This window comes from Medicago sativa, chromosome 8 (assembly GCF_051527215.1).
Source record: "Medicago sativa cultivar Bolivia chromosome 8, Bolivia_mono, whole genome shotgun sequence".
In the NCBI taxonomy this organism is placed as follows: domain Eukaryota; kingdom Viridiplantae; phylum Streptophyta; class Magnoliopsida; order Fabales; family Fabaceae; genus Medicago; species Medicago sativa.
The window spans coordinates 16,080,462-16,101,137 of NC_140756.1; the positions used below are offsets into that span (position 1 = coordinate 16,080,462).

At 36.3% G+C, this 20,676-nt stretch overlaps 1 protein-coding gene, 1 long non-coding RNA gene and 1 other non-coding gene across 3 annotated transcripts; all 3 read right to left on the reverse strand.

The window, feature by feature from the left end:
* Positions 1-2,688: 2,688 nt before the first annotated feature.
* LOC146897343 (uncharacterized) lies at positions 2,689-3,481 on the reverse strand. Its single transcript, XR_015022700.1, has 2 exons — positions 3,246-3,481; positions 2,689-3,029 (listed from the first exon to the last, which is right to left on the reverse strand). It is a non-coding gene; the product is annotated as an uncharacterized LOC146897343 (long non-coding RNA).
* An 896-nt stretch (positions 3,482-4,377) lies between these two features.
* LOC146897344 (uncharacterized) lies at positions 4,378-6,792 on the reverse strand. The gene is made up of 2 exons (XM_085736409.1): positions 6,405-6,792; positions 4,378-4,856 (listed from the first exon to the last, which is right to left on the reverse strand). The coding sequence occupies exons 1-2, from the start codon at positions 6,790-6,792 to the stop codon at positions 4,378-4,380; spliced, it is 867 nt and encodes a 288-aa protein (XP_085592535.1).
* A 1,940-nt stretch (positions 6,793-8,732) lies between these two features.
* Positions 8,733-8,816, reverse strand: TRNAL-CAA (transfer RNA leucine (anticodon CAA)). Its single transcript has one exon. It is a non-coding gene; the product is annotated as a tRNA-Leu (tRNA).
* Positions 8,817-20,676: the final 11,860 nt, after the last annotated feature.

The following is a 20,676-nucleotide window of genomic DNA, read 5'->3' on the forward strand; positions in this document are numbered from 1 at the left end:
TGTCGGAAATATCAAGAGTAAACTAGAATTTAGAGAGTTAGGAAAGAATGGAAGAAAATTGTTGTGCCGTGAAAAAAGTCACGGTCCTGAAAGCAAATTTCCGGTGGATCTCTGGTGTAACCTAATATCGGGTTTTGCTCCCCAAAATTTACACAACTACGTGTCTGAACTCGTGCACTCGAGGCCAACACGTTGGAGCCTCACAAACAATGCCCAAAATTACAAAAGAACAATAGAAATAAAGATAGCTTATTAGAAAGCATGATGAATTGGATCTCTATCTATCACTGTACCGTGTCCCTTAATTCTATTTTATATTGAATATCTCTATGATGCAAGTGTGGCACAAACTAAATTAATTGCCTCATCTTTCCGTTGCCATATTCTTTATTGATATAATGGATATTAATGACAAAGAAAACCGATGGAATGAAGGCTTATATTTTCGGTAACGTTTATCCATTTGAATATGAAGATTTAAGGAGACAAACAAAAGTAATTGATTGTCATTATATCCAACAATCCCTCACTAATGGCAATCAAGGAAAAGGAATTAAAAATCTTGCCAAGGAAAAGAAAATGAACTTTGGGCAAGGAAGGTTTTTACATGCTTAAGTGTTAATGTTACAAGGATTGAATTAACACGTAGTGAAGTGAGGCAACATCTTCTATCTATAAAGTGAATTACTCTTGAACTTGATAGACTAAAGATGAGACCCCCACAACACGCACTTTTACCTTTAAAACTGTGATAGTTTCGCGATAATTATTTCCACAATATTTAAGACCTTAATCACCTTGGGTCGCTCATGAGTGCTCTAGAAAGATTGTCCATGTCTTTTGTAGAAGGTGGTCTAAGCATTCGCACTCAAGTAGGTAAATTCATCAAGTGCATCTCAAAAGCACCACCATAAAAGGCTATGAATTTATTAAGAACATAAAAAAAATGTTCAACCTCAAATTTAACAAGCGGCGAGTCCATCAAGTCCGTCTCATAAGAACCACCCAAAAATTAGGGCTATAAACTCATTTAAGAGCTAAAAGTTCAACTCACATTAAGCACTACCACACATCATAGGGATGAAAAATGTAGTGCATACAGGAGTATTCATATGACTTTGTTTGACCACGAATTGGGTATCCACCATATTTTCCTCCACTCAAGGCTTTATATTCATCACCCTCGACGTAATCCAGGACAACTTTCCTGGGTAATCCTTTCACATAAGGATCTTAAGTTTTTTTTTTTTTCTTTCCTCACTTCTCATATAGTGAGATAACATTATTTTTAGTTGCTTTCAGAAAAGGATTTGTGTCGTCTGTCATAGACACTATTATTAGTCACATATATTTTGTGATCAAAAAGGATTTAGAAGGTGTGGATCTCCTCCATAAAGGTATCTCATTCACACTGAGTCTTTCAAACATAATGCTTCTTGACTTGGAAATTCAAGAGCTATGAATTTTGATTTCATTAGTAAATATGATTACACATATTTGCTTTATTTATTTCCGAGATAACTCACCCTCATGAAATTAAATAGTACCTCATAATGGAATTTATCTCATCCTTACAGGAGATCCAATTCACAATATAAGATCCTTCTAAGATAGACGACTATCAAAAGTAATATCCAAAATACTCTTTACATATTTCAGAAAACATAATCGACTTTTAATATAATCAACGTTGAAATTTTGAGTTTATATACTCAATCTATTCATTATACCACCACATGCAATATAATGTAGAATATAATTCAGAAAATACATAACAAAATCAATTATCTCACACTCAAATTGAGATACTATCTTTTGAAATTCCACTTAATATCTATGAGATTAATACCTTAAGCCAAAATCACTAGTTTCAAACGATATTTAGCATGAAATTCAGTTCACTTCTAATACCTTATTTTATTTTAAATATAACAATAAAATAGCATTGGTTAACTCTTACATACTCATAGATAGTGAAATTATCTTAAGCATAGTTTTTTTTTTCCTCTAATACTTTTACTTTCACTTTCTCAATAGTATCTACATATTGCATATGTTGAGAAATAATAGAAGCAAAAGTAACAACAATTATATTAAATATATTCTCTTAACCCCACATTATAACTAATTTATGTAGGGAGAATAACTTTTTTTTTTTAAGGAAGTAGGGAGAATAACTTATTATCTTAACCCCCCACATTTTAAATAATTTATGCATGGAGAATAAGTTTTCTATTTTTTTTCACATATTAGAGAAATTTAAATATGAATTATATATGACCAAATAAATCATCAACGATGCATCACTGGCCTCCAAGAAATTTCTAGCATATTATGCAACAAAATTTATTGCTTTGCAAGTTTATTAAAGCATGCATACTCCAAAGATAATAGGATATTTATGGATATATAGAAACATATCCATAATCAAACACATAAATTTATTTTAAATTTTAGCTATCATCATATAGTCTAAAAAATTAAATTAAACTAATAGTTCTTAACTTTAGAACTGAAGCAACCATAAAAGTAGTCATATTTAGGCCACGGAATATCGATAGATAAACTCCATAATTTGTAAAAGAATTTTCCTAACATACAGTTATAAAATTTCTGCCTCCACTTATTATATAAATAAGGTTTTTTCATATTTGTATAAATATAACCATAACACCAAGAAGCTTAGCATGAAGGTCTCAAACCTATGATTCATTATTAAGAATTTAAGATATCAAACTTTCTTAGACACATCTCAAATTAAAGCCAAACTATCACCACATAGAAATTTCAATTTATATTTTCTTGCAATTTATCACCAAGCCAAAACATATTTATATAATTTCTGTCGATCATGGACATAAAAATTCTTTTATCATTAGATTCAAAAACATATCTACATACATGTCCTTGAGTTTAAGACACTTACTTAGACTTTAAGCTCATCTTTTTACCTCAAATTAGATGACGATTCTTATGAATTCTCACATGCCGCTTCTTTAACATCCAATTGATGAGGACACTAAGTGATCCTTTCCATGCAATTCGAACCAACATGATACATAGAAAAATCACTAAGTTAATATTTCCAAATATGATTAAATAAATAAATAAATTTGCTTTCAGATTGTTGGAAATATTAAGAGTAAACTAGAATGTAGAGAGTTAGGAAAGAATGGAAGATAATTGTTGTGCCGTGACAAAAGTCACTGCCCTGAAAGCAAATTTCCGATGGACCTCTGGTGTACCCCAATATCCAGTTTTGCCCTTCAAGATTTACACAACTAAGTGTCTGAACTCGTGCACTCGAGACCAACATATTGGAGCCTCACAAACAATGCCCAAATTTACAAAAGAACAATAGAAATGAAGATAGCTTATTAGAAAGCATGGTGAATTGGATTTCTATCTATCACTGCACCGTCCCTTAATTTTATTTTATATTGAATATCTCTATGATGCAAGTGTGGCACAAACTAAATTAATTGCCTCATCTTTCCGTTGCCATATTCTTTATTGATATAATGGATATTAATGACAAAGAAAACCGAAGGAATGGAGGCTTATATTTTCGGTAACGTTTATCCATTTGAATATGAAGATTTAAGGAGACAAACAAAAGTAATTGATTGTCGTTATATCCAACAAAAATCATCATTGATTTGTTGATGATTCAATTAGTTAGACATTGAACATTATTTAGTTCGATGCAAAGAAGGAGATACTTTATTTCAAACTCAATCTATCAATACTTCTACAATCAAAATTCTTCAACCATTTGAGTCAAATTATTTGGTTATATTGAACATAATAATAATACACTAATTTTAAATTAATCAATTTTTCAATGACAAGAAATCAAAGTAGAGTAACCTGAATTTTATTACATTCAAACACCTTGCACACAACCACTTGTTTTAGATCTTACTAGGGTACATTACCTGATTTTTTAAATTTTCCTTTTTTAAAATAACAATAATAAAATATTAATAATAAATACATGATTAGTTTTCAATTTTTCATATCATAATTTTTGATTTTTTAGCTAGAAGGAAAAATTCTATTTTTTTTTTTAAGCAAAGTGTGCTGAGACTATCCAAACTATATTAGAAAAGAAAAGGAACAAATACAAAGCAAAAGAGAGAGGGGGCCAAACCAAACCTCTTCAAGAGTTTACAAACCTAAAACAAGGCAACCCTAGCCTGTTTTGAATATAGAACCCTCTAACACAAGCAGGCAAATCTAACCATATAGTGAGATGATCTAGAGTGAGGCCAATATTGGCCAAAGCATCAACACAACAATTACCCTCTCTAAACACATGTGTAACCAAAAAGTTCATGCCACGGACAAGATGCAAGCAGTTGTTCCAACGGTTTCTCAGTTTCCAACGGTTGCTCTCATAGCTCCTGAAAGTTCAGCATGGTAAGCACTTCCAACTCCAGTATTCTCTGCAAAGCAAAGGAGGAACATAGAGTCTTTATTCCTGAAAATTCCCCCACAAGAAGAGGATGTATTAGTAGCTGCACCATCTGTGTTGCATTTGATCCTGTCAAAGATGGGAGGGTGCCAGACTACTTCTATTATTTTGGGAGCTTTTGGAGGATGAATAGACACATTAAACTTCTTCAAGATAATAAAATCAGAGATGGATGATGAAGCTACTGTTTGGGAGAGATTACTAGTCAGGGAAACACTAGAGATAATGGTAGAGATAGATGACATCCAATGAATCTTCTTGTCTTGAAACCTTAGTTGATTTCTAGCAAACCAAATAACATTAAGTATGTTAATAATGGCTGCAGTGATAGTGAGCTTGCATTGAGGATTCCAATTTCTGGAGCAAAGTTTCCAAATGTCTTCAATATTTTGGAAATGCAAATTGATGTTCAGTATGGAAGCAAACCAATTCTAGATATTAATTGCATAAGGACATTGTAGAAACAGGTGAAATGATGTTTCCAAACTATTCAGGCAGAGGGAACACATGGAAGGAAGAGAACAACCTCTTAGAGACAAATTCTCATCAGTGGGAAGCTTGTTATGCATGAATCTCTATGCAAGAAGAGATTTTGGTGGAGGGATTGTTGAAACAAAATGTGTTTAACAATGAACCTTAAAGAGTTTTGATGATAACAAGGTATTAAAAATTGTAAATTAGACTAGCTAATATTTGTTCAAGTGTACATGACCATAGTTAAAAATGTACATCATATAAAGGTTCTGAAGAACAAAAAGAGAGCTAAGGAAGCAAGAAAAGGAAGCTTTAAAGCGTTTGAAGAGAAGTGCTCCTGAAGACAAAGTGCTCTTGAAGAATGATGACGTCATCAGAAGCTGAAGTTCATTAGAAGCAGGAAGTTCAGAAGCAACTTTATCAGAAGCTGAAGCTCATCAGAAGCTGATCATCGCCACAAGCTGAAGATTCAAGGATCAACACTCCAAAAGCTGTCTATTGGATTCGAAAACACTGCAGGAGAATAGTGGAACTTTGCAACGGTCATTTCAAAAGTGTTTGAAGGCATTTGGTTGCAAAAGGAACAAAAGCGTTGACATTGTACTGTGTACAAACTGTACAACCACCTTCCCCACTACTATGCAGTTGTCCACGCTACAAGACAAGAAAACAGCTCCAGAATACGGCTACACCTGCAAAGATGTTCCTTCACAATGGGAATGGATTTCAAATTGGTTCTTCATAGGACAACAACCAAATCAGGAAAAAGATCATTAGTGAAATATCAAGCTCCAACAACGACTCTTTTGATGTGATGGCAATTTCACAACGTCTCTTTCACACCTCTATATAAAGGAGTGAAGACTTAGAGTTTGGTATACGACTCAACTACAATTTACAAGCACCAAAACTCTGCTGAAATTGTTCTGCATTTACTTAGAATTTATGTTTCTCAAAGTCTCATCTTAGAAATTCTTAAGTCTTAGAGTTTGTATCTGATTTGTATTGTGAGCACCTCTGATTGTATATCAAGTGTTCAACCTCAAACAATTTTCTGTGTAATTTTGTTTGTTTAGAAGTCTCTTGCAATTGTGCTTGAGCATAAAAGTCTCTTGATTGTGTTCTTGAGCATAGGAAGACTCTTGCAAAGTGTGCTTGAGCAAAGGAAGTCTCTTGCTGTGTGCTTGAGCAATTGTAATCAGATATTACATTCTAGTGAACTCTCCTTGGAAGTGCAAGGGGGACTGGACTACTTCCGGATTGTGGAAGGAACCAGTATAATTGCTTTGTGTCTTTCTTCTTCTCTCTCTCTCTGTTTTTTATCCGCTGCGTTCAGACTCTGATTATCAATTCAGAAGCTATTTCACTTAGCTTCTGATCAGTGTGTTCAGTTTAGGAGAATCGAAGAATTTTTCAAAACACAATTCAACCCCCCTTCTTGTGTTCTTCTCACCTTCAGGGATATCTCCTGACCAAACTGTTTTGGTCCAGTTGAGCTTTGGCAGTTGCTTTCTTTTGAATTTAAAAGCCTCCTTTAGTGATAGGATACCTGTTGAGTTATGTTTCCACACCAGACCATCATCATGTTCTTGAACAGGAAGTGTAACTTGATTCACAAGATTTCTCAGAGAAGGAAAAACTTGATTTAGAGATTGAGGAATACTCCACTGATTATTAGATATGTAATTGTTCACTGAAGACGGATAGGGAGCAATCAAATCAGTAGTTGCATTTAGAGATTGGAACAATGGATCACCACACCAGGGATCAAACCAGAAGTTGATCTTCTTACCATCTCCCACCAGCCATGATGAGTTGTCTCTAATGACTTGGAACTCCATCTTGATACCACTCCAAATGGAAGAGTAGATATGATGCTGAATACAAGAAGTACTTCTTAAAACTCTACTCTTAAGAATTTTTGCCTAGTGATCTTCAGACTGCAGGAGATCCCAACAAAGCTTTAAGTTGGTAGCTTCATTTAGACAAACAAGAGATCTAATATTTAAACCTCCTTCTTCATAAGGAGCACAAATTTTTTTCCAAGCAACTGTTACAATTTTCCTCTTTGTGATGTCTCCACTCCATATGAAGTTCTTTATCCATTTTTCAATATCTCTAAGCAAGCTAATAGGCCATGAGTAGACTGACATTGTGTGAAGAAGCATGGATTGCACCACTGCCTTAACCAACTGGAACCTACCTGCAATGGAAAGGAGGGAGGCCTTCCAAGATGCAAGTTTAATTTTTACTTTATCTGCAATTGACTAAAAGTGGATCCTTTTAGGTTTACCTTTGAAAATTGGTGCTCCCAAATAAGTAAAAGGTAGAGAACCTAATGAATACCCTAACATATTGACAATATTATTCAGTCTTTGTTGAGAAATTCCTCCAGCATGAATAGATGACTTCCTGAGATTCATTATTTGGCCAGAACAATTACCATACTTTGTGAATAGATCCTTTAAAGCTTCTAGACCAGAAATGTTGCCCTTACAATAAACCATCAAGTCATCAGCATAAAAGCAGTGAGAAGGAAGCTTGACATTTCTTGTTGCAGTGATGAGATCAAGCTTGTTTTCAGCAACTAATTTAGAGATACCCCTGCTGATTACTTCTTCAGCTAAACAAAAGAGAAGGGGTGAGAGAGGATCTCCCTGTCTAACCCCTCTCTTGCATTTAAAGAAACCTTCCTGAGAACCATTGATGCAAACTAAAACACATGCTGAATGAAGGATGGAGCTTATCCAGTTGCAGAAAGTGGCATTAAATCCAAAACACTTTAAAACTAGGAAAAATTCTATTTAACCGTAGGTAAATTAGTTATTTCTAGATAAACTTAAAAAATGACTTATGAAAAACGGACTATTAAAAATGTTTTGCAAAAATATAAGTCGATATAAAAACAACAATAATATAAAAACAACAATATTAATTCTTAGTTATCCCCTGCTATACCTCCGACTCTTTTATAGAGAGAGCAAGAGATATAACAAACGGTTATCAGTTATCCCCTGCTATACCTCCGACTCTTTTATAGAGAGAGCAAGAGATATAACAAACGCTAAGTAAGAACTAGTGCAAGAATACACACCATTAATCAATAATATTGCTTGAAATGCAAGGATTTTCTCCCATTGATAAACACACTTTCAAACAATATTTTATTCAATGTGGGACTATAATACCACTGCTCATTTTTCCATCGGAGCTATGTTATACACCACTACTCTTTACTCTTTTCTTTTTTTCTCTTGGTTATTAGTCTTCCATGGATATGCTGCTCCTGCAGTTGCCTTCTTCATAAGAAAATTGCAAAAGGTTGTGATTAACTTGTTCATCATCAAACTCCAAATAGTTTGGCAACACTTCTTTGAAGACTACATCTCTAAACTGTCATGTGATTGTTGGTGTTTGTGCTATTCTTTGAAGTTGATGTGGACTAGACCATGTTTTAACTTTTAATTATTGGGTGTTATTCAACATTTTATTAATAATTTAAAAATATCATAAGCTGCTCAAGTATAAAAATCCAACATCATTTTTCATATTGCTCAACAAGTGGTTTAAAAAAAAGAGTGATTTTTTTGTTTAATATAATTTGATTTTAATATTTAGTTTGTAGTAGTTCTTATAGTAGTAGAAAATAAGCTTTTCGGTAACTGATTATTAAAACAGAAGGAAAAAAAAAAGAAAAATTGAAAAATTGTCAGAAGTGGGAAAAAGCTTTTCGGTAACTGATTATTAAAACAGAAGGAAAAAAAAAGAAAAATTGAAAAATTGTCAGAAGTGGGATTTGAACCCACGCCCTCTGTCGAAGACCAGAACTTGAGTCAGGCGCCTTAGACCACTCGGCCATCCTGACATTTGATGTTAACAAGACTGAACATATGATATATATTATATTCTAAATACAACTAATTATCAACACCTATTTATTTGGTACATAAAATTGGAAATAAACAAAAATTAATTTAAAATTTAAATTTGTATTAATATAATTAAATATAAAAAAATAAGATAATATTACATGTCGTAATTGTATTTAAATAATCTATGGTTTGGACTTTGGATTATAAGCCCTAGTTCTTTTTGTGTTGTTTCTTTACTTGAAGTAAATCAACTCATATGAGTTTACTCAATACAAAAATATTTTTCGAAAACCAATAATCATAGTAAAAATTAACAAAACATAATTTAATGTTGGGATCCGACCATCTTGTATTCCAAAAAATAAATAATAATACCACATTCATGATGAATACTTAACATTCTAACTTCATATTAAATCAATCTATTAGGAAAAGATAAAATTGATTCTTATTGATGTAAATGTAGTATTACAGAGTTTATATATACAATCATGAAGGTGTATCATAACAAAATATAAGCTAGCAAGTAGGAAACTATTGTTGCTTGAGCGCCAAGTTATCTTGTTCCTTTGCTTTCTTTCCTTCATTCTCTGCATACTCTGATATCCCCCAACAAGATGGAAGCTGATAGATGTCTTTCAGTTCCATCTTGGACAAGAGAGAAGTAAAATGCTTAGGAAGCAGGGACTTAGTGAAAAAATCAGCTAGCTGCTCCTGAGAAGAAACTGGAAGGAGCTTCAGAATGCCATGTTGAAGCTTCTCTCTGACTATGTGGCAGTCAATCTCAAGATGTTTGGTTCTCTCATGGAAAACTGGATTGGCTGCAATATGAAGAGCACTCTGATTGTCACAGTAGAGAACAGGCAGCTTGGAGCATGTGATATGAAGATCATGAAGCAAGTACAAAATCCACTGAAGTTCACAAGTGGCTGAGGCAAGAGCCCTATACTCAGCCTCAGAAGAAGATCTAGAAACAGTTGTTTGTTTCTTAGTTCTCCATGAAATGAGAGAGTTGCCCAGAAAGAAACAATGACCAGAGATGGATTTTCTGGTATCCAAACAACCTGCCCAATCAGCATCAGTGAATCCTTGCAAGGACAAAGATGAGTGTCTGGGAAAGAATAAACCTTTACCAGGGTAACCTTTTAAGTATCTGAGAGTCCTCAATGCATCATTATGATGAATGATAGTAGGATTTGAAAGAAACTGACTCAATTGCTGAGTAATAAAAGTGATATCTGGTCTGGTGTTGTTAAGGTAGATTAATCTGCCAATTAATCTTCTGTAAGCAGGCACATCTGAAAAAGGTGAACTGGAATCACTATGAAGTTTAATGGAAGGATCTGAAGGTGTGGAAACTGGCTTAGATCCAATGAATCCTGAGTCAGAGATCAAATCAAGGCAATATTTTCTCTGACAAAGGGAAATGCCTGCTTTGGAATGGGCAACTTCAATACCAAGAAAGTATTTGAGTTGACCAAGATCCTTGATCTTAAACATATCATCTAAAACATGTTTGATGTGATTAAATTCAGAAATAGAATCACCAGCAAGGATGATATCATCAACATACACCAGAAGCACAGTGAAAGACTGGTCAGTTTTCTTAATGAAGAGAGAATGATCTGAAGATGCTTGAACATAGTGATGCTGAAGCAAAACAGATGTTAACTTCTCATACCACTTCCTACTAGCTTGTTTCAGTCCATAGAGAGACTTTTTAAGCTTGCAAACCTGGTTGGATTTAGCAGTCTTGATGCCTGGAGGAACAATCATGTATACATCCTCTTGTAAATCACCATGCAGAAAAGCATTGTTAACATCCAGTTGGTGTAGAAACCAATTGTTGATGGATGCCAATGCTATAACAAGTCTAACTGTAGTCATCTTAGCAACAGGTGAATAGGTATCAAAGTAATCAAGACCCTCAATTTGAGTGTATCCCTTAGCAACCAGTCTTGCTTTGTACCTTTCAACAGTTCCATCAGCTTGGTATTTGACCTTAAAAATCCATCTGCACCCAATAGGTTTGACATGGGGTGGCAGATCCACAATATCCCATGTACCAGTCTTCTCAAGAGCCAATAACTCAACTTGCATTGCTTTGTTCCAACAATCATGCTTGCTTGCCTCAGCATAGGTATGTTGGAACAAAATGTGTTTAACAATGAACCTTAAAGAGTTTTGATGATAACAAGGTATTAAAAATTGTAAATTGGACTAGCTAATATTTGTTCAAGTGTACAGGACCATAATTATAAAGTTACATCATCATTGGTTCTGAATGAGCAAATAAAGAGCAAAGGAAACAACAAAAATTTGAAGCTTGGACGCTCCTGAAGGCAACTTGTTACTGAAGAGAAAAAGCGCTCCTGAAGTTAAGTCGCTTCTGAAGTAAGGATAGTGCTCCTGAAGTTAAGTCGCTTCTGAAGTAAGAATAGTGCTCCTGAAGACAAGAAGTCCAGAAGTCATATCATCAGAAGCTGCATCATCAGAAGCTGCAGAAGTCATATCATCAGAAGCTGCATCACCAGAAGCTGCCTCATCAGAAGCTATTTCACCAGAAGCTGAATCTCAACTGGATTTGCAAAAGATTCAAGAATTGAAGAATTATCAATGCAAAAGCTGTCTATTGGATTCGAAAACACAAACAAAGGATTAGTGGAGTTTTGCAACGGTCATTTCAAAGGTGTTTGAAGGCTTGTGCTTGCAATTTGGACGAAAGCGTTGACATTGTACTTTGTACGAATTGTACAACCACGTTCTCCACTACTCTGTTTTGTGTCCACGCTTCAGGACAAGAAAACAGCTCCAGAATACGGTCTCGCCTGCATATATGTTCCTTTGGATAAGGAATGGATTTCAAATTGGTTCCTCATAGGACAACAACCAAATCAGGCAAAAGATCATTGGTGAAAGATCAAGCTTCAACAACGACTCTTTGGTGTGCTGGCAATTTCACAACGTCTCTTTCACACCTCTATATAAAGGAGTGAAGACCTAGAGATTTGGTAATGCAAGAACGTTGAACGAAAGACTCACAAGATTTTCACAAGTACCAAACCTCTGCTGAAATTGTTCTGCATTCACTTAGAATTTCTGTGTCTCAAAGTCATATCTTAGAAATTCTTAAGTCCATTGAGTCTGTATCTGATTTGTATTGTGAGCACCTCTGATTGTATATCAAGTGTTCAACCTTAAACAATTTTCTGTGTAATTTTGTTTAGTTAGGAAGTCTCTTGCAGTTGTGCTTGAGCAGGAAGTCTCTTGATTGTGTTCTTGAGCAAAGGAAGTCTCTAGCTTGTGTGCTTGAGCAAAGGAAGTCTCTTGCTTGTGTGCTTGAGCATTTGTAATCAGATATTACTTCTAGTGAAATCTCCTTGGAAGTGCAAGGGGGACTGGACTACTTCCGGATTGTGGAAGGAACCAGTATAATTGCTTTGTGTCGTTCTTCTTCTCTCTCTCTGTTTTATTCCGCTGCATTTAGATTCTGATTATCACTTCAGAAGCTGTCTCACTTAGCTTCTGATCAGTGTGTTCAGTTTTAAGGAGAAACGAAGAATTTTTCAAAACACAATTCAACCCCCCTTCTTGTGTTTTTCTCACCTTCAATTGGTATCTAGAGCCTTGGTCTGTTGTGTAACACTTAACCGTGCAACAGTCAAAGATCTGAGAAAAACATGTCTACTCCTCCTCCTACTGGTCCTAGTGATACTAGCTATAAAAATGTCTCACATGATTATAGTGATAGTAAGAAAACCAGTGTTGGAAAAGTTCCAAAGTTCAATGGAGATGCTGAAGAGTTCTCTTGGTGGAAGACCAACTTTTACAGTTACATCATGAGCCTAGATGAAGAATTATGGGATATTCTGGAAGATGGTGTTGGTGATTTAGTCCTTGATGAAGAAGGAGCTGCTGTGGATAGAAAGAAACATACTCCAGAACTGAGGAAACTTTACAAGAAGCATCATATTATCAGAGGAGCTCTTGTCACTGCCATACCCAAAGCAGAGTATATGAAGATGAGTGACAAATCCACTGCTAAAGCTATGTTTGCTTCTCTCTGTTCAAATTATGAAGGGAGCAAGAAAGTCAAAGAAGCAAAGGCTCTCCTGCTTGTACATCAGTATGAGTTATTCAAGATGAAGGATGATGAAACTATTGAGGAGATGTACTCAAGGTTTCAAACCTTAGTTTCTGGGCTACATATTCTAAAGAAGAGCTATGTTGCTTCTGATCATGTAAGCAAGATACTCAGAAGCTTACCTGCCAGATGGAGACCAAAGGTGACTGCCATTGAGGAAGCTAAAGATTTAAACACTTTAAGTGTCGAAGATCTTGTTAGTTCTCTCAAAGTTCATGAGTTAAGTCTTAATGAACATGAGTCTACTAAAAAGAGTAAATCAATAGCTCTTCCATCCAAAGGCAAGTCATCAAAAGCTCTCAAAGTAGTTGAATCTGAAGAGGAAAAACAGTCAAGTTCAGATTCTGAACCAGATGCTGTTGAAATGGCCATGCTCTCAAACAGACTTCAATATCTGGCCAAGAAGAACAGAAAGTTTCTCTCCAGAAGGGGTAACTCCAGAAGCTCAAAGAAAGAAGATCAGAAGGGATGCTTCAACTGTAAGAAGCCTGGACACTTCATTGCTGAATGCCCTGATCTTCAAAGAGAAAAGTCAAAGGACAAGTCAAAGAGGTCTACATTCAAACCAAGCAAACTCAAGAAGCAGATTAAGCAGAGTTTAATGGCAACCTGGGATGATTTGGGTAGTGAATCTGGATCTGATAAAGAGGAAGCTGATGAAGATGCAAAGGTAGCTGTTGGGTTGGTAGCAACAGCAACTTCAGAAGCTGGATCAGATTCAGACTCAGAAGATGAAAACGAGGTATATTCCAAAATTTCCAGAGATGAACTTGTTGAGTCTCTTAAAGAACTTCTTACACATTTTGAAGTAAGAACCAATGAGTTGAAGGATTTAAAAGAAAAATATGCTGATTTGGTACAACAGCAAAAATCAACTCTATTGGATCTGAAAGCTTCTGAACAAGGACTTAGGGGCTTTGACTTCATGTGTAAAACATATGAAGATCAGCTCAGGTTCTTATGTCAGAAGCTACAAGAAAAGTGTAATGAAAAACCTTTAAGTAACCATGAAATTGCTCTTGAAGATTTTATTATATCTGGCATTGACAGAAGCAGAGTAGCTTCTATGATTTATAGCATTTACAAGAACAATGGCAGAGGAATTGGTTTTCCAGAAGTGAAACTTGAGAAAACCAATCTAAAATCTTGTTGTGAATGCATCAAGGAAGGTCTGAAAACATTCTTTGTACCAGAAGGGGCTGAGTTGGAAACTGTTGTTCAATCAGAACCTGAAGCTTCTAGTCTTAAGGCTAAGATTACTTCAAAGCCAAAGAACTCTAAGTCAAAGGCTATGATCAAATCTGATTCCAAGACTTCAAAGGTCAGGATCCTGAAAAGATCAGAACCTATTCCTCAGAGTCTGGTGAAACCAAAATCTGGGGTTCTGAAGTCTAAGTTTCAGAAGAAGACAGTTACTGCTTCTGAAGTACCAAAACCTAAGGTGATGGTTAATCAGAAGCAACCCAACTCACAGCACAAGGTACAAGAAGTGAAGAGTAAAGCCTTAAGTACTAACCTTCCAGGACCCATAGAACAATGGGTACCTAAATCTAAAAATGTCAATGATGCAGGTATGTCTAAGAGCAGTGCCAAAGCAAAGATCATGGTACCTAGACAGTGGTTGCTCAACACACATGACAGGAGACAAGTCCATGTTCCTCAGCCTAACAATGAAAGAGGGAGGAAATGTGAAATTTGGAGGCAACCACAGGAACTATTGGTAATTCCTCTACCTCAATTAATAATGTATGGTTGGTAGATGGTCTTGAACATAACCTTTTGAGCATTAGTCAATTTTGTGATAATGGTTATGATGTGCTTTTTGAAAAACCCAACTGTACAGTAATCAACAAGGAAGACAAATCCATTGTGTTCAAAGGAAAGAGAGTTGACAATGTCTATAAAATCAATTTTTCTGAACTGGCTGATCAGAAGGTGATGTGCCTACTATCAGTGAATGATAAGAAATGGATGTGGCACAGAAGGTTGGGACATGCTAACTGGAGGTTAATCTCTAAGCTTAGTAAGTTACAACTTGTGAAAGGGCTACCAGACATTGACTATCATTCAGATGCACTCTGTGGTGCATGTCAAAGAGGAAAAATTGTGAAATCATCTTTTAAAACCAAAGACATTGTTTCAACCTCAAGACCTTTAGAATTACTCCATATTGATTTATTTAGACCAGTGAGTACTGCATCTTATATGGAAGTAAATATGGATTAGTCATTGTTGATGATTACAGCAGATGGACTTGGGTGAAATTCATAAAGAGTAAAGATGTTGCGTGTGATGTATTCAGTAGCTTCTGCACTCAAATTCAATCTGAAAAAGAATCAAAAATTTTGAAAGTCAGAAGTGATCATGGTGGAGAATTTGAAAATGAGCCATTTGAAGCTTTTTGTGAAAAACATGGAATTTTCCATGAATTCTCTTCTCCTAGAACACCACAACAAAATGGGGTTGTAGAGAGAAAGAATAGAACTTTACAAGAAATGGCCAGAACCATGATTCATGAAAACAATTTACCAAAACATTTTTGGGCAGAAGCAGTGAATACAGCATGCTATGTTCAAAACAGGATCTATATCAGACCTATTTTGGAGAAAACAGCATATGAACTCTTTAAAGGAAGAAAACCCAATATCTCTTACTTTCATCAATTTGGATGTACATGTTACATTCTGAACAACAAGCTCTACCTAAAGAAATTTGATGCCAAGGCCCAAAGAGGAATCTTTTTAGGTTACTCTGAAAGGTCAAAGGCATACAGAGTGTATAATTCAGAAACACTCTGTGTTGAAGAATCTATGCACGTTAAATTTGATGACAAGGAGCTTGAAGATAAAACTTCAAAGCAAGGTGAAAGTTTTGCAGAGATACAGGTTCCTGAAGCTACTCCAGAACCTGATCAGATAGCTGAGTCTGAAGATAGTCCAGAAGCTGAACCCACATCAGAAGCGCAAGATGAAACTGCTTCTGATGAAGCACAAGATGGCTCACATCAAGAAGATCCTCCCAGAAACACATTCAAACACAAGTCTTCACATCCTGAGGAGCTAATCATTGGAAACAAAGATAGTCCAAGAAGAACAAGATCACATTTCAGACAAGAAGAGTCAATGATTGGACTAATCTCAATGATTGAACCTACAACAGTTGATGAAGCACTTTCAGATGATGGATGGATCCTAGCTATGCAAGAAGAGTTGAATCAATTTCAAAGAAATGATGTGTGGGATCTGGTACCCAAACCTCAGCACAAGAACATTATTGGAACAAAATGGGTATTCAGAAACAAGCTGAATGAGCAAGGTGAAGTAACAAGAAACAAAGCCAGGCTTGTTGCACAAGGGTATAGTCAACAAGAAGGCATTGATTACACTGAAACGTTTGCTCCAGTTGCAAGATTGGAAGCAATCAGGTTACTTCTTTCCTATGCAGTTAATCATGGCATAATATTATATCAAATGGATGTCAAGAGTGCATTTCTAAATGGTGTCATAGAAGAAGAAGTGTATGTCAAGCAACCTCCTGGATTTGAGGATATTAAATATCCTGACCATGTTTTTAAACTGAAGAAATCACTATATGGCTTGAAACAAGCTCCCAGAGCTTGGTATGATAGACTAAGTAATTTCTTAATCAAGAATGATTTTAAAAGAGGACAGGTTGATACTACACTCTTCAGAAGGACCCTTGGGAAGGATATTATTGTTGTGCAAATATATGTTGATGATATAATATTGGTTCTACTAATGCATCTCTTTGCAAGGAATTTTCTGAGTTAATGCAGGATGAATTTGAAATGAGCATGATGGGAGAGCTGAAGTTCTTCCTTGGCATTCAAATCAATCAATGCAAAGATGGAGTCTATATTCATCAATCAAAGTACGCAAAGGAGCTTCTGAAGAAGTTCAAACTTGAAGATTGTAAAGTGATGAACACTCCAATGCACCCTACGTGCAACTTAAGCAAAGAAGATGAAGGAGCTAAAGTAGATCAGAAGCTGTATAGAGGTATGATTGGTTCTTTGTTATACCTCACTGCATCTAGGCCAGATATTTTATTCAGTGTATGCTTGTGTGCAAGATTCCAATCAGATCCTAGAGAATCTCATATGACTGCTGTCAAGAGAATCTTCAGGTATTTGAAAGGAACAACTAATCTTGGACTCCTTTATAGGAAATCCTTAGATTATAGGCTAATTGGATTCTGTGATGCTGATTATGCTGGTGATAGGATTGAAAGAAAGTCAACCAGTGGCAATTGTCAATTTCTGGGTGACAATCTTATATCCTGGGCTAGCAAAAGACAAACAACTATTGCTATGTCTACAGCAGAAGCAGAATACATTTCAGCTGCAAGTTGTTGTACACAACTACTCTGGATGAAACATCAGTTGGAAGATTATCAGATAACTGCTAACAGTATTCCCATTTATTGTGATAATACTGCTGCTATTTGTTTGTCTAAAAATCCAATTTTGCATTCAAGAGCTAAGCACATTGAAATCAAACACCATTTTATCAGAGATTATGTTCAAAAAGGAATTTTAGATATACAATTCATTGATACTGAAAATCAATGGGCTGATATATTTACTAAGCCTTTAACTGTTGAAAGATTTGATTTTATAAAGAAAAATTTGAACATGCACTTTGTATCTGATTAAATGCTTGCTTGCTCCTGAATAGGATTTTAGGTTCTGAAGTTAGTTCAGAAGCGGTAGTCCATCAGAAGCTCTTTATTGAGGTTCTGAGGAAAACTCGCTTCTGATGATGACGTCAGCATCTGAAGTCCAGAAGCTGGATTTGTTGCTTCTGAATAGTTGAATTAGTGGAAACGTTGGGAGTTACTTTTTAAAAGTAACTTCTGGCCCACTAACTTGGTAGTTACTCTGTGAACTTCTTACGTGGCCTGTATGTGTTGGTGTATAACTAAAAAGGGCAATGATGATTTTAGCTTTGAAAGTACTTTTCACGCGCCCCCAATTTTGTCATTAATGTTATGTTTGTTTGTCTCTTTTGAATTGCAATCGTTTTACTTTTAACACTTTGTCAATTCACACACTACTCACTCACAACAAACACATTTGCTCTCAAACTTCTTGCGAAGTAAGCGCATTCTCTCAACCTTAGAACCCTAAAATCTTCATCTTCTTCAAATCTTCGTCAATCATCAAAATGGCATCATCAAGCTCAAAAGTTTCAGAATCTACATCAAACATGCAAAGCGTACCAGAATCTGGGTCCGTCTACAAAGAGAAGACTATGGATATTCCATGGAAATCCTTAATCGTCCAAGTAGAATCGCCAGTGGACTACACTTCACTCAAGAAGTACGAAGTGGACATGGAAGGCTATGTAGAAACTCAGAAACTGTCCGGATACTTCAAGATGCTAAATGGGCCAACATATGTGAACTTGGTCAAAAATTTCTGGTTAAGGGCTGAAATCGTCAATGGAAAGCCTGTGAAGGTAGCAGATAAACAAGCTGGGTCGAAGAAAGGAAAGAAGGAGATTGAGTTGAATCCCACTTCCTTCAGTAGCCTTGAGATAAGGTCTGAAGTGATGGGTATTCCCGTAATCATCACAGAGGAGATAATTGCTAAAGCTTGTAGAATGGATGCAGAAGGAAGGTTTCAAGAAATAGTTAAAAAGGATGATGTCCTGCTGCAAAACTACTACAACACTCTTCTGGGTGGTAACAAAGATGCTAAGCCTTCTGAAATGGAGATTCACAACAGAATGTTGGTGAAATTCAGTAACGATTGCTTCTTTCAAAGAGCAGGTGGGTCTGATCAACCCAACAATCAACAGAAGCTAGCAATTTATTTCATGACCAATCTGGAAAAGATAAACTTCCCAAGATATGTATTGGATCATCTCTGCTGGGCTATTAATGAAGGCACAGTCAAAGGAAGGAAACAAGTGCCCTATGGAAGATTGCTCTCTGAGATCTTTTATCAAGGGAGAGTGCTGGATTTATTGAGAAGAACAAGGGATGCTTCTGATAAATGCTTCGAAGTTTCTACTGCAGAGAAGACTATCAGTAGCAAGACATTGCATTCTATGCACTTATTCAAGATAGCTCCTAAAGATGAGAAGTGGTTGGAGATGACCACAGAAGAATCTGAGATTATCAGGGACTTTCCTTCCATAGTTAAGGAAAGTAATCCTGAACACTTGGCTAGATTAGTAGCTGAGTACGTCTTGGAGGAAGATGCGAGTTCTCAGGAGGAAGCTGCTCTTGCTAAAGGGAAAGGCAAGAAGGCCAAGGCAGTTGCTGTGTCAGAAGCTGCTGTTTCTGATGCACCTAAAGGGAAGAGGGCCAGAACTAGTTCAGAATCTGATGCTGCTCCTACTAAAGGAAAGAGGGCCAGAACTAGTACTGAGTCAGAAGCTGCAGTTGCTAAATCTGAAGCTAAACCTGTTTCTATCAAGGATAAAGGAAAGATGCAGAAGGTTGGTGCTGCTTCTATTCCTCAGAAAAGAAGAAAAGGTAAGGCAGATTTGGTAATCACCGAAGAGCAGCTGCAGGAAGCTCTTGAAGAAATAGAGAAAGAAGAGGCTGATCCCAAGCTAAAGAAGAAGAAGGCTCCCCTTCAACTTGTGAGTCCTATGGTTGAGATGACTCCAATAAGGAAAAGGATGGCAGATGAACGTGCTTCTGATCTTATATCAGACAAAAAGGAACTAAAAGCACAATACATTCATCAAAGAGATGAAAAGCTCAAGGCTTTGGGTTTGGAAGACTGTGATAGGTTCTTCAAAGAGAAATTGGCTGAAGTAAGAGCCATTGCTGGTAAGACTACTGAAGACAGCGAGGGAGAAGAAATGATGATTATTATGGAGGATGCTCCAGGAGATGGAACTTCAGAAGTAGTTCCTCAAGCTGCTGGTCCACAGAAGATCTCTTCTGAAGCTGGCCCTGCAGTTCAGGTAATCCAGATTCCAGTCACCTCTACCCCCATTTCACCCCTTTCACCACAAGCAACTGAGCAAGAAGAAGACACTTCTGTCTTAGACAATCTTGCTCTCCACTACTCAGGTGAGTTACCTATAGACAAATCTACCTCAGAAAAAGCCTCTGAAACAACTCCAGAAGCAGCTGCTTCTGAAAATGTTGTTTCAGAAAACCCCCATCAACAAACACCTGAACCACATAAACCCACAACACCCCCACAATCACCAATAGCTACCATTGACCCCCAACTCAACACTCAAACATCAACTTCACCACAACAACCACCAACTGAAATTGAATACTCCCCACAACCAACTCCCATGGATATTGACAACTCTCAAGTCAATGTCCAAGACCTAACCGCACACATTGCTTCTGACCAGCCCTCATCTTCAAACACACAAACACACCTTACCATTCCAGTTCCTAACCCTGTTCAAGATCTGGAAATCAGTGATTCTGATCTTGAAACCCTTGAACAACCACCCACAAACATCCTGGAATCTGGATATATTAATGCTGAGCTTCTCACAATCCTTAGTCAAATGCATAATCTGGTGGATCAAAGGATGACAATTGATCTTACCAACGCATATGAAGACTCCTGGGCATCACTTCAGAACCGGGCAACTGAGCTAATTGAAAGCATAAGGGCTAAGTGCATCAGAAGCAAGGAAGCTTCTGTCAGGAAATTAATGGAGCATCTGAAGCAGAATCTCAGAGTAAGAAGTTCTACACTG

Bases quoted from the DNA above. Each gene is read 5' to 3' on its own strand.
- LOC146897344 (XM_085736409.1), bottom strand. From the start codon at position 6,792: ATGGAGTTCCAAGTCATTAGAGACAACTCATCATGGCTGGTGGGAGAT. The intron at 4,857-6,404 runs GTGAGAAGAACA...AAAATATTGAAG, and splicing joins GTCAGGAGATATCCCTGAAG to ACATTTGGAAACTTTGCTCC.